The 25,063-nt window shown below is 30.2% G+C and overlaps 2 protein-coding genes across 2 annotated transcripts; one reads left to right on the forward strand and one right to left on the reverse strand.

Annotated features, from left to right (window-relative positions):
- Positions 1-1,742: 1,742 nt before the first annotated feature.
- LOC141537985 (uncharacterized) lies at positions 1,743-3,817 on the reverse strand. The gene is made up of 2 exons (XM_074259218.1): positions 3,513-3,817; positions 1,743-3,030 (listed from the first exon to the last, which is right to left on the reverse strand). The coding sequence occupies exon 2, from the start codon at positions 3,015-3,017 to the stop codon at positions 1,863-1,865; it is 1,155 nt and encodes a 384-aa protein (XP_074115319.1). The 5' UTR covers positions 3,018-3,030; positions 3,513-3,817; the 3' UTR covers positions 1,743-1,862.
- A 2,333-nt stretch (positions 3,818-6,150) lies between these two features.
- Positions 6,151-8,479, forward strand: LOC141538082 (uncharacterized). Its single transcript, XM_074259374.1, has 3 exons — positions 6,151-6,430; positions 6,521-6,624; positions 6,709-8,479. Exons 2-3 carry the CDS (start codon positions 6,568-6,570, stop codon positions 8,257-8,259), a joined length of 1,608 nt encoding a protein of 535 aa, XP_074115475.1. The 5' UTR covers positions 6,151-6,430; positions 6,521-6,567; the 3' UTR covers positions 8,260-8,479.
- Positions 8,480-25,063: the final 16,584 nt, after the last annotated feature.

Here is a 25,063-nt window from a genome sequence, read left to right on the forward strand (position 1 = left end):
CTGCAAGCAGTTGATGTTGGTGGTTCGTTATTTCAACACCAGCAACAGCACTGAGCACGGGCTATTTTGTCATCTAAATATCCGTGCATTCCACAGAAGTCCATATTCCGTTATTAGCTACAGTCCGTTTAGAGCCATATCGTTGTTTTCATGTGTTTTTAATTTTGTACTTATTATTTTATTTGGTTTTTAATATCATTTATCAATAATGAAAACAATAGCAATTATATTTATTATTTATTAAATAATAAACTTTACTGTTATTCGTTATAAAAGTCTGAAAATAAAGAACATATCTCTTGTTTTTAAACTAAATTATTCTGTGCTTTTTTTAAATTTATTTTATTTACCTAAGCGGAACAAAAATTATTTTGCTAATGTTCTGTTGAATTTAAGTTGAAAATTATTAATTTTTGTCAATTTTTTTTGTGACGTTTGGGTAATTGAAAAGAATTTAAACACTTATTTAAACAAAATAAATTTTAAGGATAGGCCGTAATAAATGAATTTTTTGAAATATTATTTTTTTATTTTTTGCAAAAATTGGTTAAATGAATTATTGAGTAGCTTCGCAATAATTAGTCATGTGTTATTTTCAAAAAATTTTATTTCAACATTCTAACGCAATTCTTAGAAATTTTTTAACTTTTCTTACCCAATCAAATAAAGTTACAAATTTTTGTAACAAAAGCCTATTGTGTATTGAAGTATCCACAACTTTGTCGAAAATTAATTTATGAGGACGTTTTTTTTTTTTCAAATTTTTTGATTTGTGTACTTTTTTATAACACTGAAGTTGACAGATATTAAAAATTTTTTTGGAATTTTGTAGCAATTAAATTATTAAAAAAAATTTAATTAAAAAGTTTCACATGTGAAAATTAATAAAAATTGCAAGTGAAAATTTTTAAAAGCATTTTTTGTAACTTCAGTATTATACTTTTTCTAACTTCAGTATTACACTTTTTTAAAGGTAAAAAATAAAAAAAATTGTACAGATCAATCTTAAATGATTTTTTGGAAAAAAAATGAGATTTTGAGATCATGGTTGTAATTTTTTATGTTTTTTTATTTACATAAAACTTCGACATTTTTTGCAAACTCTCTGAAAATTTAGGAGTGAGATTTTTTTATTTTTTTTCTCACATAAAGAAAATTTTTTTCTTCCATTTTGGCTTATTTCCCATAATGCTACTAAAAATTTTTGAAAATATTCAGATATTCGTAAAACTGAAAGTAATAAATAATAAAAATTAGGTGTCAATCATCGAAAAATTTCAATTTTTTCCGAAACAATTATAAGAGTAACAAAAGACATCCTTGCGCGATTTTAAATAATTTTTTCTAGAAACTAGGTTCAAGAAGAAAGAAAATAAATAAAAGGAGCCTTTTGGACTATTTTTAATCATGCGGTTTTGAAAGTTGAGAATTCACTGATTCGCGACTAATCAAAAAGACTCAGGTTCAAAAGTGGTTGATTTGGCGTAGAATGATCAATATAATTTTCTAAAACGAATTTAATTATGTGAAAATAAAGTTTCTTAAGAGTTATTCCAAAAATGTTTAGTAAAAAAAACTGAATGTCATTAAATTAATTTCAAAAACATATTAAGTTTAAAATAAAAATACAAGAATAAATAGAATCATAATTTTAAATGAATTATGAATTTGTTTTTCCATATTCACTTTTTTCAGTACAAAAAATAGATTTCAGAAAAATATTTACAAATAAAATTTGTTTTATTTGAAGGTGGAATTAAAAAAATGATAAGGAGCTTGATATAAGAAAAAAAATTAGCTCCATATATTTTTTTTGACTGTAATAATAAAATTTTTATTAATCAAATATGTCTGCATAACAGTTACCCTGTATTAAGTATTTCCAAATCTCTATTACGAAAATAAAACAATAATTGTCTGATAAAAGTATTGGGAAGTTCATCAATGAAAAAATCAAAAATAAATTTTTCAGCTTTATCTAATAATTTTTTTCTTTCAAGTCCTTTTTTAAAACGATTGATTAATATATAGGCATAATGAGGAAAAATATTTTCAAGTTTCACAGGATCTAAAAGTCCTGATTTGATTCTTTCGTTTTTTGCCAATAGGGCTAATTGATGAATACTCTTAATCATGATATGATGATACACAACGCTAGTTCCATAAATTTTTTCTCTTTTCATTTTGTTTATTTCATTGATACATATTTTATGAAAATCAATTAAAGTATTGTCGTTTACAACCTCTTGTAAAATATTTGTATCTACATAATAATTTGCAGCCATTAATTTAACTACATGCTGCCTTACCATAATATTAATTTTTTCATCGGTATTTTCATTTAGTAACTTTAGCACAGATTTACCATTAAAGTTCGTAACATTGATGTTAGCATCATTATCTAATAGCAGTTTTACAGCTTCTGTTTGATTCCAAGAAATCGCTACAAATAGAGGCGTTTGACCTTTCATTAAGTTGTCATCAGATTCAACATTGACATTAGCTCCATATTCTAATAAATAGCGAACAATATTTGAATTTTCATAAATACAAGCAATGTGAAGTGCTGTACCATCATTTTTAGACTTAAAATTAACGTCTGCATTTTTACTCAAAAGCAAACTGACTATTTTTTCATCTTGACTGTGTACTGCGTATTGCAAAGGTGACGAGTGTACTTCATGTCCTTTTTCTCTATCAATAGCGGGATAATTTACATCAGCACCATAATCAATTAGATATTGAATAATTTTTATATCAATATTCTCCGTAAAAATAGCTGCATGAAAAGCAGTCATAGCATATGTAATGTGACATGGAATTAATTTGTTTGGGTCGGCGCCTTTACTTAAAATAAATTTCACCAACTCAACATTGTTTTCCTTGACAGCGGCCATCAGAGGTGAATGACAAAGTTTTTTGTATATTCCACAACAATCAATATCTAATCCTTTATTTAAAAGATTTTCAATTGTTTTATGATCAACACTGTTTAGATCTAAAGTAAGTTTATCCATATTTTGAGAAATCCTAAAAAAAAAAAGTTTCAATGAATAAAAAAGAAATGATAACTTGCCAGTATTATTGATATATTTTTTTAGTAATGCCAATTTTATCATTTCTCAAGTGGCAAGGATTTTTTTGTTAATGTTTTGTTGAGTTTAAGTTGACGATTATTGTTATTATTTTGTTTTAATTGTTTAAAGTCGCATCAACTACTTAGCTATTAGCGAATATTTTTGACTTTTTGTTAAGTAAAATCAACCAAAAAGTCAACATTTTTTTTTGTGACGCTTGGGTTTAAGTAAAACTTGCGTGTTGTTGTATAATTTATGTTTTTAGATTTTTAATCAACTAAATAATTACTAAAAAATATATGTTTGAACGAAAATTGAATTTTTCAAATTGTATTTGCATTGAAATTGATTTAAAAAAATTTTTTATAAGTTTATGACACATTGCCTAAATATTTATAATAAATGAGTTGATTAATTAAATTTTAATTTTGTTACCTATTAAAAATGGTCAATTATGCACGTTCAAAGGTGGTTTTTAAAAATTGATTTTTTTTCATTCTAATTGTTTTTCCAAAATAATAATTCTATAAAAACATTATTTGATTTTAATGAATGACATAGAATAAATTTTAACTAGTTCCCATTAATCTGCAAGATCTTCAGAAAACAAGGATCATCCTTAAACAAATCCAAATCTATGAAATCAAAGAAATTTTAAAATGAAATAAAATAGAATTTCCGAAAAAAAAAACTGACGACCATATAACTGATAACTTTTGTACAAGCTTTATTACCAGAGTACAAAATATCTACAATACAAAAAGTAATGAGAAAAATGATCACTCATACTTTTTCTACGGCTAATCCCTGGCGCATGCGCAATGATTAAAAATGTATTAAAAATCAATTTCACACGACGCTTATTTTATGATACAAAACAATAGAATACATTTTTAAAAATGATTAGTCCAAAGATATGCAAGACGATTTAAGTATTAAAATTTTAATTAATTTTATGACTTTGTTATTAAAATATTTTGAATATACCATTAAAGTATTTAAAATTAGCGTTTTGTTGACAGGTAGTGTCTCCTGTTGGATTACAAGACCATGTTGGTCAGTAATTTTTAATTTAGATTTATGTTCTTAGTGTATTAGCTTGTTATGTCCAGTAAAGTCACTACATTGATCGTACTGCCGCCTTCTGGATTGAGGTGTGAGTTGTCGTTACGCGGGCTCTATTTAAATCTATTGTTGTTTGTTAATTCAGCTTTTGATAATGAAAACTGCTATAGGTAGATTTTCCACTCTTATAATTTAGATGAAAAATATAAAAATATATCATACAAGCAAACTATTCGTAACGTGATTGGTCAAATATATCATAAGCATGAAAATATATGCAAACTCTAAACTCAGGCGCGCAAATTTGAATTCTAGTTAAATTCAAGAAAAGGAAAACTTTAGTTAGATAGTGTGACGTTCTGGCAAAAATTTGAACTGTAAATCGATAATTTATTGTAAAATTATTAAATGATTTTCTCAGAATTACATTCCAAAGGAGATTCGTTGCTTCGTTGCTGAATTGGCAACGCGGCAACGGAAATTTTAGACGATAAGAAGTCATCGCGGCCCGCGAAACGTTAATGTACCTACGTCAGCGTGGGATCCGGGCCTCGACGACGTTCCCGAGATGTAATCTGAGCCCAACAATGGCTGCCACTGATCATTTGTATAATTAAATAATTAACTAAGTCATTTGACCGGAAGAGCTCTTCGAGCTCAGACCTTGCCCACCGGCTTCTATCTAACCTTTTCCCTATCATTAAATTTTTATGTTACAATGTTAATCTTGATTAATTACTTCTAATAGGGGGAGCACTTCTTAGCGTTCCACCCTATTTCATAATATTTCTATTCGGGCGAGCGCTTATTAGCTGTTCCACCCTGTTCCTATCAGTAAAAATTAATAATAATCTTATAAATAAAAATCATAGTACGAGACATTATCTGTGCGGCCCACCGGAGATTTATCGATCAGCTAACGCGGCTGGCCTGGAAATAATTCTTGAAGTTCGGAAAATTCCAGAACGTAACAATAGATTATTTTTAAATGATAAATAATGATTATCAGAGAGCTTAATTTTATTCAGTGATTTCAGCTACAGCAAGTGCTCAGTTACAGCTCTCAGGGAGGAGTGAAGTTACTAAGTATCGGCTCGAAGTCTGTGTTTTCCGGCTTCACTTCCCTGTTGAAAAACTCCAATAAGGTCCCATCAAAAGCGACAAAAGCCACTTAGAAACCAATAAAATTTATGGGTTTCTAAGTGGTTTTTGTCGCTTTTGATGGGATCCAATTGGAAATTTTAAACAGGGTTCCCCCGGCTACGTTTCATACCATTATACTTAGTCTATTATATCTTATACTTGAGCAAGATCACGTCATATGGACCCCCCATTTTCGACTTAATCCTGAAAATTAAGTCTATATATTTTTTTCTCAAGTAGTCACAATGATAAAATTAAACCCCCAAACGATTTTTCACAATTTTCATTTTAACAACAATTTTTTTTACAATGAAAATTTTGAGTAGTTTTACCCTAGCGGATTCGTGGTGACGGTCAAACTACGGTCAAACGACGGTGAATTCACCGTCAATTCACTTTACTGATGAAAGAAAGTCTATTGATGGTCGAACAACCGTCGTTTGACGGTGAAAAATAAGCCAAGTTGTGAAATATTCTAACAGTGATTGCATGGTTAATAAAGTAAACATTGTACAAGATTTTCTCCATTTTTTTCCCATTCGATAGCCATGACTTCCCGATCCTTTGATTGTCTTCAGACATAAATACAACAGTGAATGACTGGTAAAAATTCGGTGAATAAACTACGGAAGCCCGGTAGTGACATGTTATTACGTATGATAGTAGCACTGACTTTTTCAACTCCGTTGACATACTTAGTATGTCTATCTCAATAATCTAAAGGTGGCGCTAAATGTTCCTTCTATTTTTTTCTTGTAAATTTGTTCGCCAGATAGCGCTTATGTATTTTTTAATTTTTTTAAATATTTTTTTACTAGTAACAATCTCTTTTCCTGTAGGCCTTGTAAGGAAACGGTTAAAAAATTATTTCGCTTGCGGCTAGTTAAAAAATATATAATTAAAATTGGTCTTTTCGTTAGTTGAAATAAAAATAGCTTTTGTTAAAATTCACTACAATTGTGAAGAAATTTTATTGCCATTGACCACTGGGGGAAATTTAAAGCTGAGTGTTTTGAAGCAATATTTCCCGAATGCAGTGGGCTTAACCTATACTAAAGATAGTCACTCATATGGTGTCAGTATCGAATCGGATGAGCTTATACTTGATAAGAATATTGAGTATTACAATTTACACATTAATTCAGGTCAATATCACAATAAAATTTCGAGTTTTTATATGAAGTATATACAGGTTTTAAAGGTCTTTGCTCTATTTAATTTTATTTTAATTGCAGAAATCAAGAATCCGATCATTAGTAAAAAGAGGAAGCTGGTTGCAGAAATGCTGAGCAAGCTGCCTGCGTATGACCAACAAATTTTGGGAAGCTCTAAAACTAAAGTAATTACATTTTTTTATTGATAATTTTTGTTCTTACTTATAATACAATTTTAAATAATCCATACATAAATTTCCATGTTACAGTTTATGCCAAAATCTGGTTATTCTGCATCTATATCCATTTCTAAATCACAAGGAACTTCAAATGAGAAACAAAAATCCATTTCTTATCGAAAAATTTTGGTTGGCTGGCTGCGCAACCAAGATGGAATTTTCAAACAAGTTTTAAAACCATTAGGTGGTGTTAAGGAACTCTTATTAGAAATCGGTAAAAATTATACGGTCGAGGAGATCACAGTATTGGCAACACAGGAGCTCGAAAAAAATTCCGATGTGTCATTTGCCAAATACAAAGTTTTATTGGGTCATTTCAATGGATCTGTCATTTCGAACTTTAAAAATGAAATGGACAAAGAGGGTGACATTTGGCACTTTCTGAGAGACCAAAAGTCAAAAAGATTCGTTTTTTACCTTTTGACATTTTTGAAAAACGAACCTTCAAGATATATATCAGAACCCTCAAAATGTCCAAGTAAGCTTCCGTTGACCTTACACGATTCAAAAACTGACAGTTATGATAATATTGAATCGAAGGAAAAACATCATCGTAAGCTGAACGACAAGAGTAACTTATCAACTACTTCGGCGAAAGTCAACAACAATATTAATATTTACTATGAATGCGTCATTGTTTCAAAGTACACAGGAGATAATTCTATTGCATGTGTGGAAAAAGAGAATCTCTATCATATGAGATTTGAAGACTTATGCTATCTTACTATTGATGAGTTTGACCCTTGTAGGAACGGCTTCCGAGTTGCACAAATTACTGCTGGGGGGAAAATACTACTGAACATCAATACCGATCCTGAGAATCTTCAGCGCGAATTTCTGTTTCCGGCAGCAGATATTATTGAAGATGAAGAAGATTTGAATAATAATCATTACATCATCCATGATGTTGATGAACTTAATGGCTATTGTGAGAATAAACTCGGAATTGGTGTCATAACCAACTGTAAGGATCGTTGCAAGTCTGTATTTGTGTGGTACAAAGATGAAAAATTATTTGAACAGGGTCAGTTCAGGTACTGGATATCAGGTATCGATGTTACTAGTACTTACAGATGTGTTATTAAATGCCAATCGAAGGATTTAGAAATTTCTTCAGGAAGCTTTAAATATAATGATGACAAGAATTTGTCGAAATCGACTCTGATGGACAACGCTCTATGTATTTTGAAAAAAGCTCAAAATTCTACGATTACATCAATCAAGAAAGAAAAGCTTATTATTTTTAAAGAATTGTTAGGAGCTGGTGCACAAGGCAAAGTTAAAAAAGGCCGCTGGAATGGAACCGAGGTTGCAGTGAAGACTATTATTTTATCTGAATCAAATTTAAAGTTGGCATGTCGTGAAATAAAAATTTTGGAAGTTGTCAGGCATCCGAACTTTATTCAATTCATGGCTTATTGTACAGAAAAAGATAGGATACATTTAATTATGGAGTTATGTGAAAGTACTTCTCTAAATGACATCTTGTTTGAAGAAAAAATCAATTTGACATTAAGGGGGATAGCCACTGTGACGCTGGAAAAAATAGGCAATTTTCGGGAATTTTTTTTACTAGGATAATAAAGGAATTTGGGGATCGGGTTTTTTTTGTTTTATAAAGTATATGTTGAGGATAATTCTCCTAAATTTTTATTCAAAAATATTTTGTTGTCACAAAGTTATAAACATTTTTGTAGAGCACCAAAAAAATTTCCCCCTCCATTGCCGGTACTGTAACTCAAAAACGGATTATCTGAAACAAAAAAACCAAATGGCATTTTAATCTATAGGAATGTCGCTATCGTCGCACGTAGGGGATTTTGAAAATTTTGATTTGAGAAAAAATGGCGCCATATTGAAAATTTTTTCGTCTTTTTTCCTCATTTTTTGGACTCAAACAGCCTTAAAAAATCTTAAAAATTAAAATTTTCAAAATCCCCTACGTGCGACGATAGCCACTAAGTAGACGAATACGGGGAAACAAAAAAATTGAGAATCGGTTCATATTTACGAAAGTTACAGTACCGGAAAGTTTGAAAAAGTCGTTTTGAGAAAAACGCGAGTAAAGTTTTAAGAAGATTCTCGCAACTTTAAAATCTAGTCTTTCACAAAATATTCATACTCACATCAAACTATCAAGTCCTGGGCCATATGAGGGTTCTTCCTCCTTATCTTTAGTATTGACCTTGACTTTTTTATTTTTTACTGGCCGTTTCCATGCGGCTTTCAGCAGCTTTAACCCGAGTAGCGTCGCGCTCAGCGCAGTATGAGTAGAGTGTTGGTCCTACTTTAACATCGAGATTCTCTAATATCTTCAGAGTTGCTAGAGCCCCATCATTGAATGTAATTGTTGAAATATATAAAGCTATTTCAACAATAAGGGAATAAGAAGAATTTGTTTTTGGGGCGAGCTGCCACACTAATGCATTGAAGCTTTCATTATTATTTTGTGTAAACCCACCGACACATCGTTCCAATAACTCTGGATTCGATAGATCTTCATAAATCGATATTAAAGCTTCCGCAATATCTGCAGGAAGTGGTGGTTTTTCAACTAATGAGTCCAAAGTATTTGTTGCCACAGCTTTTTGAAATTGACACCACGAATTTGCACCTTCAGGACAAAGAAAATGCTGCGGATCTTCGGGTGATGAAAACTTGTGATAAAATGTTTGCCAAATAGCATTATACATCTCATCAACATCATTAGAATGACGTCTGATTGCTAAACCATAATACTTTGTAAATTCATTAATTGCTTTGTCCGTTAATCGACCTTTCCCACCTAAACTTTTCTGTGTATTTTCTTCTTTTCCTGTTTTTGTCTTCTTGTTAGTTCGTTGCTTCTTCAAAGCCCTTAGTCGACTGCCCATTCGTTTTTGCACGTGATTAATACATTCCTTTTTTTTATCTTCACCATGTCCCCATACGGTTTAGCATCACAAATATTTTTATACGTTTTAGTGTCACCATCACCTATATAGTTTACATACTTAACGTTATGTAATAACTCTGATCGCATAAACATCTCTTTTATTCCATCTACCTCCATTTGTCCAGAAGAATTTTCATGGTTTATTGGACAGTCTAGAGCATGGTCTTGCATAAATTGATCGTATTCAGCTGTTCCTTTTTTGAGCTCATTAGCGCACACATCTTACAATAACTGGATTTCATACTTACATCTACGATTTTGCCAGTGAAGTAACCAATTAGAGAAGATATACCAAATGAAGATTTAAACCCTCTTTTCTTCCAACTACCGTCACCGGAGACAGAAATTCCAGGAATGTCATTGGATTTTAAATGCTTGCAGGTTTCTTGGATTTCTTCTTTAGCAGCTTTTTTCAACACTAAATCACAACAGTTTCTAGCTGCATTTCTGATTTGTGTGACCAGACGATCGTAAAAGCTATGGAACATTGGTCGTGGTAAATCCATGAAAGCACAAAATCTTTCAGCTCCAGATAACCCAATACCAATTATCCGCATTGCAAAGATGAAACGGCGATTAATTTCATACGCATTCTTGATGAGTGGACATGAATTTATCAAAACTGGATCACATTTTTTGCAATTCACAACTAGTTTAAAACCTAATCCTCGAATACTTGTCTCAGTAAAGTTTACATCACCACCACACTTTTTACACGATACACAGCCACTTAGTAAATTAAATATCGAAAAAAAATTTATAATTTTGTAGCTAATACTCGAATCAATTGTACAATCAGATTTTTGTGATAATTTCCTCTTGGAAGCACTATCACGTCGTTGAGAGCCAGTATTTTTTTCAGTTTCATATCTGTTGAGCGGTCGATTAAATTTTTTCCTGTCGTTTGGCAGTTTTCTTTCGTTTTTAATAACTTTACTTTGTTTACGATCCATTATTTAACAAATTTTTTTGTTAAATAAACAAAAAAAAAGATCAGAAGATTTAAAAAAAATAAGTAAGTAAACAATAACGAGTACACTAAGAAACTCAATAAATTAAAGAACGAGTGTGTATTCATACAAAACAACTAAACTATGAGGTACAGTATCTCAACAATAAGAAAAAATATACGTTAAAAGTCAAATAATTGTAACGGTTGACAATCGTGAGGGAAAACAATCGCCAACCCGTACGAATCAAAGACGGAGCGAGCAGGCGACGTTTTCGTCGAAGCGCCGCGCGTAAAACGGTCAATCGACGCGCTCTTATAAAAATGACTATAACTCGAAAACTATTCGGAATTTTTCTATAAAATTTGAAATACATAATTTTGAATATATAAACTTCAGTTTAATGAAAAAAAAAAAAAAATTTTTTTTCCGAAATTTTACAGTGGCTATCCCCCTTAAAAGAAAAGCATAAGATTGGACAACAGCTTTGTCAAGGAATCAGTTACTTACATTCCAAAGAGAACCCTATTACTCATGGGGATATCAAACCATCTAATATCCTTGTTGATACCAGTAGATTTGTAAAAATTTGTGACCTGGGGTTGAGCAAATTTAAGAAAATGACTTTCTCGTTGAAAAGCACTATTGGCCGTACCAGATTTGTTCGAGGAACTCCATTATACATGGCTCCTGAATTATTATTACAAAATTCAGAAGCGAATGTTTATTCTGATGTTTGGGCTTTAGGTTGCACCCTAGTGGAATTATACTCAGAAAAAACTATTTGGGGTGATATAAACGGCGAAGATGGATTAAAAATGATATTACGGCAGAAAAAAATACCTGATTTGACCTGTATTCCACTATATTTGAGATCTGTACTTTCCGAAAGTTTTTCTTATGATTGCCAAAATCGGCCTTCAGTATTAGATATTTTGGAACGTTACGCCAATTTGGGGTAAAAAATTAGATCTATAAATTATAAATTATGAATAATAATTATTTAACGAACTCATATTTAATTTTCTCTAATTGAAACTTATTTTAAAAAGTTTTTAAATATACAAAAACTTTAATTATCGTTTTCTAATTACTGTGACGTTACTTATTGCAAGGTAAATGTTTCTAAAACTTAAAAAAAAAAACTTGCATTACAATTATTTTATTTTGATTTAAAAATAATTTTCATTGTTACAGTTGTTTAAAACATAGTCACATAATTTTTTTATTAATATTCTTGTGATCTCAACGTTTATTTTAAGTTAAATAATTAGTTATTATTAGATTTATAAAATCAGAATTATTAGCCATGTGATCGTATTGGTAAAACTAATTTTATGAGTAACACTAATGAGCTAACTGATATAAATTTATAGTGATTAAGGACTTCTGTCTAAAAAGTTTAATTAAATAAGCTATACCTAAGGCGGCCTTGAGGTTAATTAATATAACTCTATTAAGTTTCCAAAGAATAGATATTTTCCAATAAAATAAAAGAATTTAGTTTATAATTTAAAAAACTTGATTTTATATTAGCAACATTAAATAATGTTACATCAGTCCTGGTTTAATAGTATAAATAAAAATAAAAACTTGGTAATTATAAAGGGTCTCTCTTTTTTTTTCTATAAAAATTTAAAACAAAACTTGTTTTTTTGTAAAGCTTTACTTCGTAATCAAAGTTTCTGGATGTCTATTAATTTTGCTATCATTTGTCAATTATAAATAAAAAATAATAAATAAAAACCCTTCAGCTATGATCTGTATGCTTGTGTCATGGTCCGGAGACATTCTAAACAAAATGCATTAATCCATATCTGAAAGATACAACAATGTATCGATGGTCTGATAAACAAAACAAGTGATAAAAATAATAACAATAGTTATAAATATAAAAAATCTTTTTCACACCTTAAACCAATGTCTATTCTGATTAATTAAGTAAAAACTAATAAAAAAATACTTATTCTTCATCCTAAATTGTTAAAAACTGGTATAAACAAATAATAAAAATTATTCAATGGCGATAAGTAAATAATAATTAATAATATAATAAAAAACAATTTTCAGTTATGGATATTTATCATTTAGTTGCTAGAATACCAATTTAAACAGATTCAACACCTACTCTTTTTATGTGTCAACAAATATAAGCATTGATGAGCCTTTTTCAGTAATTGATGATGTACCAAGTATAATAAATTGTAGTAATAATAATAATAATAAATTGTAAATCTTGTAAATTTAATTACTGAACAAGCTTCCAAGGGTGAACGTGGTAGCTGACTATTTTGTGATGGAATAAAATTGGATGAAGTAACCGAAATACGAATTGAATTTTCTAATAAAGTATTTTATAAATACATGTATCAATTTTTTTATTGATATTAATAAATTTTTAACTCCTACAGAAATTTTGAAGATAGACCATCTTTGGATTATGACTAATCTAACAAAACTCATAATATCCCACATTATTGGAAACCTCGACTCCCTGGTGAATCTTCAAGATCTTGATCTTTTTTGTAACGGAATAAAAAAAATGGAAAATTTAAACTGTTTGGTTAAATTACAAGTTCTTCTTATTGCTGGCAACAAAATTTATGAGATTGAAAATGTTGAAAACTTGAAAAATCTTAAAATTTTTAGTATCGCTGAAAATAAAATCGACAAATGGGATCACGAGAGTGATTATTTTTAATTTTTTTTATCTAAATAAATTAATACCAAGACTTTGTAAATAAAATTTATCTTTTAGGTATTATATTTAAGAAAATTTAAAAATATGATAGGGAATCCTTGCACTCTACAAGACAATTATAATTATTATCTTATTGCTTTACTGCCTCAAGTGATTTATTTTTCGTATATCTTAATAGATAGAAATAATAATAGATAATAAAAGTAAGAGATAGAAATATATTGAAAAATGTAACTAATGATACCCTGGAAATTATATGAAGAATATAAAAAAAAGTTTACAACAGTATGTCAAGAATTGAAAAAATTTGAAGTAGATCAACACGTACTTCGCAACCTTGAGATCACCGTGGAAACACAACGTTGTTAGGGCGAAAGAAATTAATGAATTTTTTTTTAGTCGTTTGAAAAGCTCGAGAAAATGTTCGTGATCAAGTAAGACAGTAAGTTTATCAAGAATTCTGTTTAAAGAATTAATAAACTTTATTAAAAAATTTTTTTTTTATTTTTTTAAGGTTCATTGAGAGAATGAAAACAGAAAGAAACGGAATTTTCAATTAATTTTATAATTTAGTGAAATCTGATAAAAAATCGAATGAACAAGAAATAAAAGTAGCGAAAACTCAAGAATTCAACGAAAGTTTGACGAATATGTGCACAAAGCTGATGTACAGCGAAGTTGTTTTGCATGAACAAATAGATGATATGTTTGAGATTTTTAAGATAAATATGATTGACTTGAAGAATCCATTTGTAGAATTAGTACGAGAAATTTTTTTTCAAATTCGTGATATTTCTCTCTGATATCGCGAGGCAATAAATGCTGCGATTAAAAATGATTTAAATAATGTTGGAGATTTGACGGTGCCAGCGAAATTTGTTGACAATTGTGGCGACGTTGATGTTTTAAACAATACTTTGATCGCTTCACATGATATTCATATACAGGTAATAAAAAGATCTTAGAATATAGAAAAACTGAAAAGAAATAAATAATATTTATATACTTTTTCTTCAAAGATTGTTGCGGTAACCGCGATGACAGTATCATTGAAAGAATAAGCCTTTGGCTTGAAGAGTTGTTACATGAATTCAGAAAGTAAGTTTAATCGAATAGATTTTTAATTAGTTACTTTATTAAATTATTATTTTTTTAGATATTTTAGAAATTTCTCATTTTTGCAGTTTCAGCGAGAACGGATGCATAATCATTTTTGTATTAATGACGCACTTGCACTTGATTTTGCAGCGGCTCTCAAAAGATAATTTTAATAATAATTATTTCACAATTTAAGTATATTTATTTATTTATAAAACGAAAGAAATTCTTGAATAACACACATGATCGTTGTATTTATTATTTTATATTATTAATTTATGAAATATGTACAACTTACAAAAAAACAAATAATTAATATATTTATGTAAAATTAGTCAAATCTAAATTCACTTTGTTAATTTTCGTTCATCTTAAAAATTATACTTTTCAAACATAAATTATATTATTCAAAATCGTTACACTCGATTAATATAAAATTAATTTTTTTTTCTTCAAAGCTTCAATATATAGATGCAAATCTTTCTGAACTTCAGGCTGAGATATAAAATTTGTAAAACGAAGGGTATTGAATTTAGCATCTCAATTTTTCTTCAGCCATTCAATTAATTCACTTCTTAAATCCATTTTAGTGGTATGTCTTCCTACAGCTAAAAATAAAATAATTATAAGTTATAACATACAAACTATTATATAATTCAATTTTTTATTTTGCACTCATAGATTTTTAAATGGTTTGCATGTGGAATTTTTTTTTGTTACAGTTTATTAAAAGCGAATCCTAAAAATTATCAAATGTCTGTCAGTTTCAGTATCATAAATTTAATATGATAAACATTTGGCGTGGGCAATCAAGTAAATTAGTTCACTAAGAGAAAAAATTAATTCAGAAAAAAAAACCAATGTTGTAATAAGAAATTAATTTGTTGAAAATTTTCAACACTTTTACTTCTCAGCATTTATTTCGTGAATGACAAGAGCTACAGAAAAAATGTAAACAATAACCTTGTACAAAATTCAATTTCCTACTAAAAATCAAGGTCCTTAGCACTAAGTTGCTAAAATCAATATTTCTTGTCATTCACGAGATAAATGCGAAAAGAAGCAAATTTCATGGAAAAATTAAGTTTAAAGGCCATGCACTACCTCACCGGTTCGAGTTACGGCTTAGCCGTAAAAAAAACACTTTTGTACAGCATTCAAATCTGAAAAAAATCCGTCCATGGCCGAAACGATGCTATGAAATGCCATTGAGATATAGAAATTTAAAGATAATAAAATCAGAGTTTCTGTATTTTTTTAACGGGAAATCTTTAGACGCCTAGGTTGAGGACTTAATATTAATATTAAAGGCCTAAACTTTTAGGGAATTTTTTTTTGGATACGTGCAAGAAAATTTCACGATGAGACCGAAAATAAAAAAATAGTCGAAAAAAAGCACCCTAATATATATAAATGGATGTATACATCCAGTAAAATGGATATATATTAAAATAAAAAATTGTCTGGTAAGAAAAAAATGGATAAATTGATAGGAAATTAAAAAAATTAAGTTCTGAAAAATGACAGGTGTAGATTTTGATGTAATAAAGACCTTCATTTTTTTATTTTTATGCTAAGTCTTTTTTTTTTAATTGTTACAGTCCAATTTATATAATAATAATAATTTTGAAATAAAAAAGAAATGCAGGTCTAAATTAGTGCAAAAAGATGCAAATATATTATTTCTAATTCCTCCTTCAGAAAATGTTGATTGTAGCGCTTGTTAAAATTTTATTTTTTAAATTTCGATTCAAAAAAAAATTTTTTTTTTAAATATAAATAAATGAAGTTGTAACTATCCAAATTATGAATAACTTCATTTTTTTATTTTTTGTAAATTCAGTTCCTTCGCCGAGATATCGATTCTCAAAGTTATCGATTGTCTGTTGTCCGCTACGTTCACTCATCACACTCATGAATTTTTTGACGTTAGAGATCCGAAGATTCCGATACCCGTGCTCGAGAAATAGAATTAAAATTAATTTATAAATTATTAATAATAATGATAATAAATATTTAAATAAATACAAGCGTTCATCAACTACATTAATCACAACACCAGGATTCCAAGCTATAAAATTGCTCACCGGTGTGTCTGATGAGGACCACGAAACAAATCAATTGACGGCCCACATCTGTAGACTGTATTAGTTGGAGTTTGAACTTTTGCCTTTAGTATTCTCACTTTGAACTCAATCAAATTATTTTAAGACATAAAACAGTGTTTAAAAAATAATGGAAAGATTGAGTGTTTTTGTTTTCGATTTTTTTAAATATCTTGATATTTTGTTTGAAACTATGTATAAATTTTTAACAAACTTAAGATTCTAAAATAAAGTTCAAGACTTTCTTCGACATTCAGAAGTAATTGCATGTCAGGTATCAATACATCTACCAATTGACAAAACAATTCATTGTACAATTTAGGCTCCAGAGTATAATCAAATTTGAGAATATTAACAGCATTTTCATCAATTGATTTCTTGTAATCCCTTGCCCCAATTACCTCAGGAAGATAATACAAACAATTTGGTTTTCCTGAAGCTACATGACGACTTTTTTGTTTTCTTATACGATGCCGATTCCACTCATGACGAATCATTTTCAATTCAGCTCTGATTAAATGCCCAAAACAGAAGCGTAAACATTCAACATGTAATATTGACGAATCATTATAAAGACCTCTCTCGCGTAAATCTTTAAATAAATTGATCCAAAAATCTAAACCATGACGTCTGAGTTGAGACCAATAACTTTCTATACGCTGATTAGACGTACTTTTACCTTTAATAAAACTTTTCCAACCAGCTAAATTATCATCATGATGAAAACGTAAAGTTTGCTGAAGAGTTTCAACAATACAATTTTCTGTACCACAATCTGATCGAATTAAAGTTGGAAGTAACTTTAATTTTTGTACCGCTTTTAAAAAATAATGGGCAATAATTTCCGGTTTATTATTTGATGTAGCGACTTCCAACCAAATAATTTTTCTAGAAAATCCATCAAGACATCCGTGAATAGCGAACCCAAAGGGTTTCAATTTATCGTAGCCATCAATGTGCCAAAGGAAATTAGGTCCAGGAACAGAATATTTACGTCTCAACAATCGTCGACGAGACCTCTCTTCGATAGAATCTGGATCAACTATATGTAAAATTTTATTAACTGTACTCCTCTTTACTTTTAAGCCATAAAGCAGCTTCAAACGTTGCCACATTCTTTTATAGCCAATACACGAACCACTACTGTATATTTCGTCAATCACGGCAGAACCAATTTTCTCCATGGAATCTTCAACAATATTTTTACGCTTCAGTTCAAGTTTTTAAGAATTCGAATTAAATGTCGACGAGATATTGAAATGTTGTGATATTTATATAGAAAATTTACTATTTCGTTATATGTAAATCCTTCGTTAAAATACTTCCTTATCAATAAATCACGTGCCATCTCTTCCAAGTTTGTTGAAACAATTAATGCTGAAAATTAAATAAATATAATGACATAATAAATACTTAAAAAACATATTATTCATAAAAACGAAAAACATGAAAATGACAACAAAAAATAGATACCTAATGTTTGATGATCCTAAATTATTTAAATTATTTATTTATTTAATGAAATAATAATGAGTTATTTTAGTATACAAATATAAATTACAGCGTAGGTAAATCCACATGAAACATACACATCATATATTATGATTATTATTCATAAGAAGGAATATTTAGCGCCACCTTTAGATTATTGAGATAGACATACTAAGTATGTCAACGGAGTTGAAAAAGTCAGTGCTACTATCATACGTAATAACATGTCACTACCGGGCTTCCGTAATAAACAGTATTTCGATGGTGAATCCACGGTAGTCTGCGAGTGAATTTAAGGTCAAATGGCGGTAAAGAAAATAGTGACGGTAAAGTAGAAATTTTATAAATTGCTGAGTGAATATAAGTTTGATTTGTAATTATAAAAAAATTCTATAAAATAATATATAAGGCCAATAAAATATAAATAAATAGTTAATAAAAAATAATTTGAAAAAAAATTCAGTCACTAGAATTTTTGACATTATCCAAAAAAATACTTTTTATAAATTTTTGTAAAATTTCAAGATTTTTTTTTTTCATGAAATCTTAAATTTAACATAAACTTATAAAGATCAAGAAAGATTTCTTTATAGTTAATAAAATTTAATGCATTGATTTTGGGTGTCAAATTCGGAGAATGAGTTATTATTTAGAATTCGTGAAATAGAAATAATTATCGAAACAACATCAAGTCTCCGTAAAATAGTTGGTGATTCAAAGACATTTATAATTCACGTTTGTGGGATAGCATTACAGGAAATTCTCTTGACTCTCGATCAGATGATCCAAGTTCGATTCCCGGTCTAGGCGATGTGATTTAACACTGATTTTTTTTTTTTTTTTCAATATTATGATATACGCGAACATTTTACGAGCTTAATACTGATTATTCTGGGTGAATCCACCTATTTTGTTACATCGGATTACTATAATGAAACGGTGAATTTACCGTAATGAGCTAGTTTTATGCTAGTTTTTTGCTAGTTCTATGCGGGTGAATTAATGGTCAAATGTCGGCACCAACTGCGATGAAATCGGTCAAGCCGTTCAAAAGTTATAAAAGAGTTACACACAAACAAACACACACACACACACACACGCGCGCGCGTACATACATACACATGTACATACATACATACATAGTGACAACATCGCGGGGGTAGTCAGGGAAGCTTCCTGTGACCTTCAAACGTCGAGATCTGATGAAAACTCGATTTTTGCAAAACGGGGTGAAAACAATAACTTCCCGATTTTTGAAAATCTGAGATTTTTAGCGGGAAGTTAAAAATATACGAGAGTGCTTTAGGTAAAATTTTAAACCATTTGTGGTATCTGAATCCTGAAAATTGTTTATTGGCTTTATTCAATAATGATGTAGATACGGAAACGAAACAGAAAATGGTTAAAAAAGTCATTGAATTCTCACAAAATGCAGATGAATCTGATTTATTAAACAATAATGAACAAGTTCTTAGGAAGGCTGTAGTATCTCGTGCGGATATCTCAAAATTGTTTGACCAAAGATTAGTTTATTAATGCAACGTCTATTAATTTTTTCCATAAACTTGGACTCAATACGAGCTGGTTGACTAAAAATTGTGAAAAATGGTTAGAAGACTCTAATTATCAAGATAGTTTGAAGGCTGTAACAAATTTATCAGTCGTTAACGATGTTGCAGAACGAGGTGTTAAACTAATGCAAGAGTACAACGATTTATTTACAAAAGATGAAAAACAAAAGCAATTCCTCATTCAAATTTTAGATGATTACAGAAGCAAAGGCATCAAGACAACGAAAGAAAGTTTACTTAAAGAATGGAATGATGAAAACTAAAGATTAAAATTAAATTTGTATAAATTTTGTCATAAAATAAAAATATTAATTAAAATATCATCAATTTTTTTGATAAACAGACCTTACAGTTCGGAATATTTATTGTAATTTTCATTAACTATCGTATTCTCATGAATTTGGATTCTCTGATTGTTCGTATTTTGTATGAAATTGTATTGATTATTATAAATCCTCAAAAAACATTATTAGACCCAAAAATTTAATTCGGCTTGAGGCACGAGTTGTCTTGGATTAAAAAAATTATAAAAAATTTTCTTAGTCTTTTTTCATAAAAAAGATGCTTTTTAGGGGGCGCCTCAAGAAATTTAATTTTTAACGACCACCCTATTATTAATTAATTGTTTTATAATTTTTCTAATCTTAATTCTAAATTTAATTTTTAATTTGTAAAATTCGTGATTGTGACCGAACGCGAAATGGCGATGACCTTCAGCCGACATAAGACCTGGCTGACGCCGCGAATCCGAGAAATTAATCAGACATGATAATTGTACCTGGAGTTCTTTTGCTTTCCTTAGCTTTTTATCAGCAATTCCTTTTTCGCTGCGACTCCTTGTTGAAATTCTCTGCGTACAATTTGTCCTCGGTGAGGTTCTCAATTTTGCGGCAATATCCAGGTCACCTCGTCGTGTTCTATTCTCCTCAGATATTTATTCCCGGTAACAGCAAGTTGGCATTAGAAATTTGTTACAATTTAATCAAATCTAAGCGAGCTGGCATATTGGCCTAGCAGGCATTAAATTTGTCAAGTTCTCATCGCCTCGTTCCACTTAGAGCGAGCGAATTAAAAATAATTACCTGATTTGAATTCTTCGCGAGGTGTTGACTTCGACAGTTCGATCACAATAAAATTTCCAATTTTTGTTAGTTCGTTTCTTTCTTCACTCTATTTTTGCCTCTCTCTCTCTCTCTCGGCGCCGGCGCTTCCACCATGGGACTTACTTACTAACTTATACCTACTGGCGCGAGTACTTCAGAGCACAGCGCTCTAGGGAAACGGTCGATAATTACTAGTGTACGGATCGGAGACCTTCTTCGGATAAGGAAGGCCCCGTGTACTCCGTTACAATTTGTTTATTTTTTACTTTTTTACACGAACTGTCGACACTGTCTTTTGCAATGACTTCGTTGTTGCCAAAATTGTTAGTTACAGTGTTATCGTTATTTTCACAACTACTTTCAAGATCTTCAACATTATTTGTTTTATCTGATAAATTTACCATTTTTGTATTCGAAGAATCTTTTTTTGGGCATTGTAAGGTTTGATCTAGTGGATTTTCAGAATCTTCAGAATCAGAGGAGCTTATCATTACTTGCTTAGATTCAATAATTTTTTTTTCTGCTCCAGTGGTATGAAGCCCTCTCCTCTCGTGGTATTAGTTGTTTTCTTCGTAGAATCATTAACATTTCCTTCATTACTACTTTCATCATCTAATGGATGTAGTATTTGTCTAACATTAGAATATTTCTTGCGGCGTTGTTGTGTAATAATTTTTTCTTTTTCAAGAATTTCGGAATTAGACGATTCTACTGATTCGTTATCTGGATCATGAGGTTTACTTTTTTTTGTGACATTTTTCGTCTTTTTACATTCATTTGATTTTTTTTTTTGATGTTATTTTCTGTCTACTATTTGCTTCCTTGGTAATTGTTCTACTTTCATCAGTAGTCTTATTTTGTTTCATTGGGATCAAGTCTTTTCCTTCCTTGTAAGTTATTTTCTCTTTTTTCTTTGTTGTTTTTTAATATCTGATACTTTTTGGCCCCACGGTGCATGCACTAATGGATTAGACGCAGGTTCAGGATCCATTAATGTTTCACTGATTTCGATTTCGAGATTTTCTTCTCTTAGTGATAGTCGATTTTCATTTACTCGGAATTTAACATTCTCTATTAAAATCTTACATCAATTGGTTACTGTCCATTTATTAAAACCTTTTAGTATCGAGTGGTCATATTCATATATGTAATCATTTCCAAACCTGCTTACACCCAACGACATATTTAATTTTGATGGACCTTGTAAGATTTTTGTAACAACTGGTAACCATGGAACAAAATGTTTCATTAAATATTCACCCACATCAGGTGCATACAAAGCATTACTTACTTCGACGATTTGTTCTTCTTCATAATTTACAGCTGTTTTTCTTGCGATCCAATTTGGATTTGTTTTTTTTTTTTGTGAAAAGGAGATTTTATTTCATCTGGACAATCACTTTCATATTTATTTAATATTCTGATGTTGTTTCGGAGTTCTTTCCCACCAACTGATAATTCACTAGCTCTTGCTACAATCTCTTCAATCATTAATTTGTTTTCCTTTATTTGGTTCTCAATTATTATTACGTTTTGTCCTATTTTTTCTTCACTTTTGTACAGCATTATTTTGTACAAATCATTGATTATTGCTTCTATTTTTTCCAAATCTCGACACAGAGATAACAGGGTTATACTTTTTAAGTAAAAAACGTGTGCCTTTGCGTTCAGAGAATATCGATCTTGTAACCATGGGGTTTAGCCCAGGTCCAGTTAGCTACCCCTTTCCTCTTTAGAAAGGGCGCCACTGGGATTTTAGAGACGGTGTCCCAGAAACCGGAGGACCATGAGAAGGAAAGGACAGGGTCGTGAGAAGTCCGAGAAAGGCTGCGAATAAAACTGAGAGAAATTATTAGAAAAATATAAATGATTTATTCAATTTAAATTTCAAACTTAACAAATTTCCTTATAAACTAACTTAAATGTGAGAACCTCTCACCTACGCTAAATGGCCCTTGCCAATTTATCTTATCCCTAAATAACTGCTTCTCCGACCTCGTCACTCCGACGGAATCTTAATTCTAAATTTTCCTCGTCAACCTGACGGCATATCAATTAAACCAAATTTCACGTCAACCTGACGGATTCTCAATTAAAACCTAATTTTTATGTCAACCTGACGGATTCCTTACTCTATCATTTTCCTTACTTATCTACTACCTCGTCCACCGGACGCTAACTCAAATTCTCTAACTTTTATTCAATGTGCTAATTCTCTCAATTTTAATTCCAATTAACAATTAAATTTTTCCTACAATTCTTAATACAAAATTTTCAAATTCCCAAAATTTATCACTTGTCGATTTTCCTAATTTATTCATTTCAATACAATCCTAATCACAGAATCTACAGAATTACTTTTCCAAATTTCTCAACCAAAATTCTTCAACTAAATTTCACCAAATTTCACTAAATATCTTCTGACAATTTTTTCTTTAATAATTTCTTAATTCCCAAATTTCCTCAACTCAATAATTAAAATTGCTTCATTCAATTTAGCCAAACGGCCTAAATTTATCCTTCCACAATTGCCAAAAATTTAACACATAACTATAAATGACCTTTATCCTAAACTACGTACTTATTCAAATTTATTATCAAATTTTCTGAACTAATTTTTAAATAATTTTTTGAAAATGATAAACAAAAGACCGAATTGAATATATTTATTTTCTTATTTTCCAGTTAATTGATAAATGTCTTAAGTTCTATTGTCTTAACTACTAAGTGACCTTGACGAACTTAACTCGATTGGAATTTGCTAATACGTAAAGACTACACGAGACGATTATATTTATTCTCAATAAAAACTTAGATTGGTTAATTCGGCCTAATGACGATTAGAATGGCCTGAATAACCAATTTACCTGAAGTTCAATTAATTCTGTCAACGATGGGGTTTGTCCAAGAGCAAGTAAAATTTTGTGAACAGCAACTTCCTTCAGCTTCTCGAGTCCGTAAATTCCTTTCTTCGTCTCCTCGATCTCAATTTTCTCTCGTACAAATTATCTGTTTATTTTGATGGTTAGTCACTGAGCACTGTACAACCACAAGTCTCGTCCGCCAAAAGGTGCTGTTTTGGTCTTCGCCGGCTCTTTTATAACCTCTCTCTCAGGTTCTCGAATTTTCCCATTATCTCGTTCCCGCTTAGATTTTCTGGGGAACAGCGGTGGGGACTTAGCGACCCGTACGACCAGGTGACGAGTCTTACAACTAGCTACTCACGCTCAGAAGGTACGGAGTAGTCCCTACACACCGAGACAAGATAACAGTGACACAAACCCCGCGCGGGAATTTAAATTCCCTGTCACAATCTAAGTCCACTGATATCTTTCTCATAACTGAATCACTACAACACATGATTATCGACATATTTGGTAAAGGATCTACATGCGTTATATATTTATATACATCCTCTACATATTTTATGACAGATTGTTTATTCCATGCCTCCACTATACTCTGAATCAACTGCCACTTCCAATCAATAATCAATATATTAAAATAGGGGCATCTACGTTCTCTTCGAATACAAATGTCTTAAATTCTATCCAGAATTGACACAAAGACTTTTCTCGATTATCCATAGTGACCAATTCTGCGATAGGCATTTTTGCTTTTGTACCTACGTACAGCAAGGCGTAGTAAAAAATATCACCAATTCCTAAAAATTGTGGAATGACACAGCCAGCCAACGTTGCACATACGTACAGAACTACAGGCAGAGAAGATGCATCAACAATGTTTAGTTGACTTTTATTATACATATTTATCTTCAATGGCACCCAATACTTGGCATTGGAGAATCACTTTCCTTACCTAAATTTACGTATAATTCGACTTTGTCATGATATTTTGTACAATACTCGTCTGATTTTTTTTGTTGTTTGTCTTCTGAGCAAATTTTATAATAAAAATTCATGTTTTTTACTTCTCCTGTATTTCCTCTCAAATACATATCTTCATTGGTTATTTCGATGTCTTTATAGTAAACATCTCGAAGTGAAGATATTTTCAAAGTTTTTTTCATTGCTGCTCGCTTATCTCCTCTTACTTGTGCAAATTTTCGATTTTTTGTTCGAGAGTGAAACGGAATGTCGTTTGCTCGTTGGTCAACCCTTTTATTTATTAAGGGCGCCACTGGATTTTTGGACTCAGTATCCAGAACTGGACCAGAACATGGAGTTATAGGTCAGGATCGTGAGAGATTGCTGAAAGGAATCAAAATTTAAACACAGAAAATTCGTTTTACAAAATTATATAGCTTAATTTTTGTTTATGTTATTCAATTGTTAATTAACAAATTTTTCGGAGACTTGAGTTTTAATAAAATTTTGTAAACGCTTTTAAAGCTACGGAAAAAAATATAATGAAAATGGAAATTTGTTTATAAAATAAACAATGAAAATTCAAATAAAAAAACATTTATTT

Source organism: Cotesia typhae, unplaced genomic scaffold (genome assembly GCF_013202065.1).
Source record: "Cotesia typhae breed Kobodo isofemale line unplaced genomic scaffold, CoteBio_Ctyphae contig_20, whole genome shotgun sequence".
Taxonomy (NCBI): domain Eukaryota; kingdom Metazoa; phylum Arthropoda; class Insecta; order Hymenoptera; family Braconidae; genus Cotesia; species Cotesia typhae.